The sequence below is a fragment of the Glycine max genome, chromosome 13 (assembly GCF_000004515.6).
Source record: "Glycine max cultivar Williams 82 chromosome 13, Glycine_max_v4.0, whole genome shotgun sequence".
Lineage (NCBI taxonomy): Eukaryota > Viridiplantae > Streptophyta > Magnoliopsida > Fabales > Fabaceae > Glycine > Glycine max.
Genome location: NC_038249.2, coordinates 17,224,339 through 17,234,028, shown reverse-complemented (window position 1 = coordinate 17,234,028; position 9,690 = coordinate 17,224,339). Strand labels below are relative to the sequence as shown.

The window sequence follows — 9,690 nt, the reverse complement described above, 5'->3', positions numbered from 1 at the left end:
AATTATATGAGAAAAAAATTATTATTGTTCGTAAAAAAATTGGTCAAATTAAAAAACATATATTTGACTGAAGGTATTAATGTAATATATTTATATTAATATATAAAAACATCTTTTTTCTATATATAATGTCATTTATTTTTTATTAAGTAAATATACAATTATCTTCTATAATTTTATTAAATATTATATTTTAAAAGATGATATATGCATAAAATATATATTATTAAATGAATTAATTTTAATATAAAAATACCTATACTATCAGAAAAATGTTATTAATAAGAAAAAATTATAAATTTATAAAATCTTTATTCTTTAACATTTTTTTTCATCATTTTCAAATAAAACTCTGTGCAACACAGAACACAACTAATATATCTAATAGTAAACTAAAAATGCACTAAGCAGCCGAAAATAGAATGATACGTACTTTAATAAGTATTTTTAATTCTTTAATAAGTATTTTTATTTATTCTATTTTTTTCCAATAATTGTGATATTACAAGTTGCGAGTGATACGTACTTTGTTTTATGTTTGCTTTAAAACATCTACATTATTGATATATATTTAATAAATTTATTTACAAATTGAAAAATAAATATTTTTTAATTTATATACACAAACTAATTTTTCAAAAATACTTTTATGAAATAAGTTTAGTTTATAGTTTTTATATGGCTTAAATATTCTAATAAATGCTTAAATTTTATATTTGCTTCTTAATAAAAAGAATATTTTTGCTTTATGGTAAAGTAAAAAATTTATTTTCGGTCGTTAATAAATTTTTTAGTTCCTGATAAAATAATTTTATTTGTTATTAGTATTTTTAAAAAAGACTAATAACAGATGTCAATGAAAAAACATAAAATTCATTAATTTTTTAGAGACTAAAAAAAGTAACAAAAATAAAAATAAATTATTATTTTATTATAAATTTAATACAGAAAACAAATATAAAATTTATGAGAGATAAAAACGTATTTTAACCTTTTTATATTTAAAGAAATCAGTTCCCTGAGATTATAAACAATGACTTCCTTGTATTATTGCTTTGTCAACTTGCTTTTGCGAGAGATGGCCAGCAATTATGTATTATGGTTCAAGCGCTTTTGATAAAAATCCAAACCTAATAATTTTTTAGTTTAAACAAATAATTATACGAAGAAACTAGTCGATACATTAAAAAAATAAGTTGCACGCGGTATTTTGGAAGATTAATATAATCAAAAAACAACTCAGCAAGCACGATGTGAAATCACAAATCACCTTTTCCCTCCCTCCCTCTCTCTATATAAGCACACCTAGGCAATGGTGCTACCATCTTCTACTAATTCCTTTATTCTTATATCTATATTTCAGTTCATTTTGTTCTCCAATAATTTCTTCTGCTACTTTAGAGACCTTGCTGCAAAGGTTCTCTCTTAGCATGGTAACAATGGGTTTGAAAGCACTTTTTGTTTGGTGCATAATATGGTTGGCGTTTGCACAGTTGTCACTAGGAGGAAGAGTGAGGCATTACAAGTTTGATGTGGAGTACATGATCAGAAAGCCAGATTGCTTGGAACACGTTGTGATGGGAATCAACGGCCAGTTTCCAGGCCCAACTATTAGGGCTGAAGTTGGTGACATCCTTGACATTGCTCTCACCAACAAGCTTTTCACCGAGGGAACTGTTATTCACTGGCATGGAATCAGACAGGTTCTTTTCTTCACTCGCTTTTTGTGTAGAAATATCAAATATTAGTGTTTACATTGTATTATCATATAAGGGTCCAGCTCAGTTAATCAATGTAATATCAAATATATCAAGAAAAATATAGTTTTACTATGCCTAGTGCTGACGACCTAAAATGCCTTATTATTGATTTTTGTTCTTTTGGTTATGCAGGTTGGAACTCCTTGGGCAGATGGTACTGCTGCCATCTCACAGTGTGCAATAAACCCAGGAGAGACTTTTCAGTACAGGTTTACAGTTGACAGGGTAATTACATTTCTCTCCTCTCATTTTGTTTTTTAAATTTTAATCCTTGTTAAGAAGACACAATAGGCTTCAAGTCATGTAAGATTGGTTGAGTCAAAGAAAAAAAATCAAATTACAAATTTTATAATCTCCTTTTCACTTGAATCAAGGCATTTGTCATTTCTATTTTCAGTTATATAGAAAAAACAGTGCTGATTGATTTCCCGTGTCCTATCCTTTGATATTTGAGTCCAGAGTTTTGTTTGTTTCAAAGAAATGAAAATAAGAAGGGAGAAAAGATTTTAAAATTTGAATTGAACAAAAAATAAGAAGAAAAGAATATTTCTAAAAATTTACTTTTGTTGTTTTTTTATATATTTTTATCAAATAGAAATATATATCTATTGGGATCTAAAATTTTCTGCAACTTATCACATTTGAAATATTGTCTGCTTTAGTTTTCTGTGAGTCTTTGCATATTTGTTCTTAAAAGGTGTCTGTTGGTTAATCGAGAAGAATATTATAAACTGTTTTTTACTTTGATTTTTAAGTAATGTGAAATTCTTTAATTGGTGTACATGAAAACATTATCCCTGCTATTTCTTATTATTTTCTTTTCTCTCGTCTAAATAGAGACCACAAGAGGCATGTCCGGCAATGATTTCTCTTTTGGTGGTTTCTGTGTGTGTTTTATGCATTTGTTGTTCTCTCGTGTAATGATGTATTCATGGGTTTTTCTATGGTGCAGCCTGGTACATATTTCTATCATGGACACCATGGTATGCAAAGATCAGCTGGGTTATATGGTTCATTGATAGTAGATTTGCCAAAGGGACAAAACGAACCGTTTCCTTACGATGGTGAATTTAACCTCCTTCTTAGTGATTTGTGGCACACAAGCTCACATGAACAAGAAGTTGGCCTCTCTTCCAAACCATTCAAGTGGATTGGTGAAGCTCAGGTAATTTCATTAAACAGAAATGTCACTATTACTTTTTCAATAATTAAAGAGAAAATAAAAAATAACCTTCACACTAGACATTAATTTTGTTTTGAATAATATTACTTACATGATGTGTTGAAAAATATTTATATGTATGTAGAGTATGTTTATTTCCGCGCTGTCAGCAATTTTTTTTCAATAAAAAATGTTATCTTTTACTTTTGTGTTATTTTCAAGGTTATCTTAACTTTAACACTAGACAAAATGTAAAAGATAACCTTCACACAAGTATTATTTTCCATTTTTTAAGAGGCATTCGATCTCAAGGTTTAGGAATGAACCAATTGAAACAACTCATCTTAACTTTTTGACTTACCTCCCACATGTGACAGAAATAAAAATAGTATATTGGGATATAAAAGATACATTTTCCAGATTGAAATCATATCAAATTCTGCAAAGTAGCTTTGAAAAGCCTGCACACGTGTCCCATCTGGGCAAGTGGTGTTGGATTTTTATAATAGGGGCATCTTTGAAATCTTCAATCTACTACTTTTTTCTTTTCTTTTCTAACACATATTTCAAGACAATCGAGTTTAACCCTATGCTTGATTCAGGAAAAAGAAAACAGGAAGAGTGAGAAAATTTTCAATTATAAATTTAAAAAAAGATTTTTATTTTAAAAGATTTTTTTCTTTCTTCTTTCATTTTAATAATTAAATAAAAATTCACCTATTTATTTTTTCTCTTTTTAATATTTTCATCTCGTTCAAGCATATTATAAGTTTACTTAAAAAGTAATTAATCATTTTTTATTTTTCTGTTGTAATGTCTATATTTTAGTATGAAACGCATTTGCCTGTCTCTTTGTTTTAAATAAAACTTCAGTGTTTGAATGATAATACTCCATGGCTTAGCTGTTTGTAATTCCCTTAAAAAAAATTTGTAATTGCCACCAAGAGAAATAATCTAATTTATGTTTTAAAATTAAATCTCAATTAAGTTTACAGTAAGAATTTTGTTAGTTTTTAATCTTAAAAAAAAATCACAAGCAAGAATAAATAAATTCAAACTCGTTATTTAGTCAGTATTTAACATTGTTACTCTTTTGTCTTTCGGGATAGTGTGAAAATGGGATTTTTTTTATACTATAATAAAATGAGTTTAGGCTTGGAAGTTAACTTAGGCTTTCAAATTTTCAAAAATCACTTATAAAGGTATAGACATTAAGATATCCTTTTTCTACTTACACATATCGACTCTATATATTTACTGTTTCATTATTTAAATATTGAATAATTAATGTCATATTTAATATTGTATTTTTTTTCTATATTTAAAAAAACGAAAATTAAAAGTTGCCTGGTTTTAATTATTAAAAGAAAATATTTTCCGTACAATAACTCAATTATAACAAAAATAGTTCAACTTTTCCTTACTATTGTATTGTCAGTAAAAAATGGACAGGAACATATAGTCATGTTACAATATTTTGTTTTACAATTATGCTTTAAGTATTTCACCTAAAAGAAAAGTAAGCTTTAAGTTTATGTGTTGTAAAAAAAAGTTGATGTGTTGTCGAATTAATTCTTAATGATTTTATTTTATAACTAGATTCTACAAAATATACAAAAGTTATCAAACTTTTTTAAAGTCGTTTCTTGATATGTCAAACTTTTAAATTATTAATTGATTACATGACAAAATCTAAAATAACTGATAGCATGCAATGACCATGATTACTTTGAAAAAAAGAAATCTAAAGGACTATCTTTAAGTGTGGAATTTTCTGGTGCATTACGCGTTAATAGTAGCTTTTTATTGATTGTAAAGAGAGAAAGAAAAGAAACATACATTGATACAAAGGAAAAGTAGCATACACACTTAACTAATTTTCCTTAATTGTCGGGTAGCTTTTAGCATCTCACTTTCACCTTTTTCTCACCCTTTACTCATTTTTCCAATTTGTAGACTCTGCTCATCAATGGAAGAGGGCAATTCAATTGTTCTCTTGCATCTAAATTCATCAACACAACCCTACCCCAGTGCCAACTTAAAGGTGGTGAAGAGTGTGCCCCTCAGATTCTTCATGTGGAGCCAAACAAGACATACAGGATCAGGATTGCTAGCACCACTGCCCTAGCTTCACTCAACTTAGCCATTTCGGTAAGTTCTATATGACCCTATATATAGCAGGTTGCATTTCATTAATTATCTATGTGTTATTTTACTCCTCTGTTTTTTAACTTTTTGGCCCTATTTCACATTTTATCACTTAATTTTTATTATTTTATAAATTTTATCACTTTTGAACTTTACTATTTAAGTTTTTATTTTGTGTGCATTTTATTGGTATTTACATGTTACTAAAAAAAATCATCATTTTTTAAGAAACAACATCATTTTGTTAATAATATAATAATAAAATGTGTAAAAATTGGAAATTTTAAAATTGGCAAAAAAAAAAACTTGGCCTGGATAGGAAAATTTGTAAAACAATAATAGTTGAGTGACAAAGTATGTAATTAATCCTTATTTTTTTGTTATCATTTCGGTTTTGTTCCAAATCTATTGTGTGTCCATTCAGCATGCCATTGTGGAAGTGTCATCACTTATACGCGTATGTGCATCTTAGTGACCCTTAGCTGTGTGATGTGGTTAATCTAAAATATTGTATTGCTATCACTTCCCGCTTAAAACCAAAAAGAAACCTATTGGAGAAATCCACGGTGATTTATCACATCTATTATTAATTGGTTGTTTACTAACAATAGAATAATTTAGGTGTTAATTAATGTATGGAAAACATGACTAATGCGTCAACAAAGTTGGAAAATGATATTTCATATATCTTTCATATAATAAAGAAAGATGGTTTCAACGGTATATATCTTTCATATATATATATATATATATATATATATATAGACTCACTTACTTTAAAAGTAAATTTTTTAAGTTTTTTATTTTATTTTTTTATATAATGTAGTAAGAAATTAATTTTAATTATTATATCTTAAGAAAATAAATGATAAAAAAATAACTTAAAAGAACTATTCTTAAAAGTAAGTAAATTAGTAAATTTCTCATGTTAGCCTTATATATATATATATATATATATATATATATACATATATATATATATATATATATATATATATATATATATATATATATATATATATATATATATAATAGATGTGGAAATCCGTGACTTTTTTGTGTTAGCCCAATTAGACCGTTGTATGTAAGAAGACTTTTTTTTTTAAAGTATATATCCGAAGACTCTGATTGAGGACATAAAAACTAGAAATTTGATAAAATATAGTTGCACTCTTATTTATTTTATTTATATATGTAGAAAAATAAAAAATTATATTTTTTTAAAAATGGATTAAATCTTAAATATACACTAAAAAATATGAAGTAGTATTATTGTCGAAAAATAACTGCTCTACATACCTTAGTCTTTTATATTAAAGTATTGTTAAGGTAATGACAGAAAAAAAACTTAAAAAAGAAAGTGCCAATGACATTAAAATCGGGATGGTAGCTAGAAAGGAAACTATCTTAATTATGAAGAAACATATATTAAATACTTGCAGAAAATGTAAAAGTAGAGATAATTATAGATAATGTTACAAAATAGCGGCAATGATTTGTTCTCGAAATAATTAACGTTGTTTGGATATTTGAATCACAATGTATCTAAGTGGACTCACTGCGTTGTCGTTCTCCAGAACGCTTGCAAAATCGGAGGGTTTAGGGGGTTTGCTAGACCCCGATACTCAATCTAATTAAAATTTTATAGATTAGATTAGATTGGGTTTAAGTATTTTTTTTTACAAATTCAACCTGATTTAATTTAAATATAGATATGTTGGATCGGGTTAAATTAATTAGATATGAATATTTAAAAATATTTTTATTTTTTAAAGATATTTTTTAGAATAATAATTTGTTTTGGTTTAAAGCTCTGAAGTATATATGATTAAATATACTCAAAAGAAATTTATTTGTAAAAATATTTTACTAATATAATTGATAATTTCAATATTAATATGATATTTTTATTTTAGATAATAATAAAATATGATATTGATGTGTGAAAATATAAATAAAGTTAAAATAAAGATAAAAATAACTTTAAAAAAATAATTAGTGATTTAATTTAATTATTTAATAAATTATGTGAGTTAAAATTAAAAATTTATTTTGTATTTAATAACAAATTTGTATATAATAAATTAAATTATATGATATGAATTGAGTTAAATGGAGTTAAAAAAAACTAAAATCTATTATCCAATCCGTTATGGATTAATTTTAAAGAAATAAATTATTTAAATTTAAAAGATTTAAAACATATTTAAATCAAGAAAATAAATAGACACTCTAAATATTATTAGACACTTAGGTGAGAGAAGAAGAAAAAATAGAAAAAAAACATAGATATTATAGAATTTAAGATGTAACATAAAGATAAAATGAAATGTGTCAGTATAATATTTGAAATAAATGGCTAATATAAAAATAATAGGAAAACGAAAACAAAATTATCACTCATTGAGATTCCACTGGCTTGGTAATGGTAGGACCCAGCACGTCGTGAAAGGACGAAAGGTTTTTTTTTTTTTTTTTTTCTGAATGAAAGGACGAAAGGGTTGTGGCCAGTGATTTGATGATTACGTACCCAATGCTATCATGGTAATAAGGTATTAGTCAAGTTTCGCACATTGGCACGTCAATTATCTGGCCAACTCAGTTGACATTTGAAATTGAGCACTTATTTTCGTATATACCTCAATTTTTGAGATGTATGAACAAGAATAAAAAAAAAAAGAAATTGCAAAAAAATGATAAATATATTAAATAATGAGAAATAATTAAATATTATTTTATTTTGAAATGATTAGCTTAGAGAAAAGAGAGAAATAGAAAAAAAAAGTAATAGTAGAAAGAGAAAATTGTAAATGTGATAAATGATATAAAAAAGAAAGATAGAAATAGAATAACCTAAAAGTAAAAAGGAAAAGAAAGTAAGCGTATGTATATAATAAATCCTAAGTGACTGATATGATGAGAAGAAGAAAAGAGATAAAAAGAAGATAAAATAGAAAAAAAGGATGAAAAATGTAAATTCTTTGGAAATAAACAATATTATTTCTTTATAAATCATCTGAATCAAATAAGCGCTTTGAGAAAGTCCCCACCAATTTAATCAAATCTTATTTTCCTTCTTTTACAACTTATGGCAAATACGCATTCTTATTCTTAGAGAAAACCCATGAACTTTTTTTTTACCATCAAGTTAATCTTATAATTTTTTACTTTAACACATTCTTATATAAATATTGTTTCTTCGATTATAAATTTGCTTAACAAGAAATTAAATCACTGTTCATTTTCATGCATCAATTAATATTACCAAGTAATTTCTTTATGTGATGCAGAATCACAAACTTGTAGTTGTGGAAGCTGATGGAAATTATGTTACACCATTTGCGGTTGATGATATTGACATCTACTCTGGTGAGAGCTACTCAGTGCTCCTTCGCACGGACCAAGATCCAAACAAAAATTATTGGCTTTCAATTGGGGTGAGAGGAAGAAAGCCCAATACCCCTCAAGGCCTAACGATTCTAAACTATAAGCCTATATCTGCTTCAGTTTTTCCAACTTTTCCACCACCCATCACACCTCTTTGGAATGATTTTGAGCGTAGCAAAGCATTCACCAAGAAAATCATTGCCAAAATGGGGACCCCACAACCTCCAAAACGGTCCGACCGTACAATTTTCCTCCTTAACACCCAAAATCGGGTTGATGGGTTCACCAAATGGGCCATTAACAATGTGTCCCTAACATTGCCACCAACCCCTTACTTGGGTTCTATCAAGTTCAAAATAAAGAATGCCTTTGACAAAACACCCCCACCAGTTACCTTCCCACAAGATTATGACATCTTTAACCCTCCCGTGAACCCTAATGCATCTATTGGCAATGGGGTGTACATGTTCAACCTTAATGAAGTTGTTGATGTGATCTTGCAAAATGCAAACCAATTATCTGGGAGTGGTAGTGAGATTCACCCTTGGCACTTGCATGGGCATGACTTTTGGATTTTGGGGTATGGAGAAGGGAAATTCAAATCAGGTGATGAGAAGAAATTCAATTTGACACATGCACCGCTGAGAAACACTGCAGTAATATTTCCATATGGTTGGACTGCTTTGAGGTTTAAGGCTGATAACCCAGGAGTTTGGGCTTTCCATTGCCACATTGAACCCCATTTGCACATGGGAATGGGTGTGATTTTTGCTGAGGCTGTTCAAAAAGTTGGGAAAATCCCAAGAGATGCACTAACTTGCGGGCTTACAGGAAAGATGCTAGGAAATAGACACTATTGAAACTAGCCACAATACACACATCAAAAGAATGTTGAATAGTGTTTATTTGATTAAAATTTGAATGTTGAATTGATATTATGTTTTAATTTTACATTTTTAAATTTTATATATATATATATATATATAATTTATATATATATGTGTGTGTGGAGAATTTGTTAATGTAGACCTATCTTTTTTTTTTTTTTGAAAGTGTATGTTAACAAACTATAACTACAATTGTTCTTAATATACTTCTAAGTGCAAGTTGCTAGCGTTTACCTTTGAAAAAACAAGTGTAAGTTTACCGATACTTGTGGGATTTAGTGTATGACAAACTATAATTACAATTATTCTTTAAATACATCAAGGTGCAAGCGGCTAACATATTCCT

At 27.3% G+C, this 9,690-nt stretch overlaps 1 protein-coding gene across 1 annotated transcript; it reads left to right on the top strand.

Moving 5' to 3' along the window:
• The first annotated feature begins 1,314 nt into the window (after positions 1-1,314).
• On the top strand, positions 1,315-9,454 carry LOC100808812 (L-ascorbate oxidase). Its single transcript, XM_003543089.5, has 5 exons — positions 1,315-1,703; positions 1,893-1,985; positions 2,713-2,925; positions 4,879-5,073; positions 8,361-9,454. Exons 1-5 carry the CDS (start codon positions 1,431-1,433, stop codon positions 9,315-9,317), a joined length of 1,731 nt encoding a protein of 576 aa, XP_003543137.1. The 5' UTR covers positions 1,315-1,430; the 3' UTR covers positions 9,318-9,454.
• Positions 9,455-9,690: the final 236 nt, after the last annotated feature.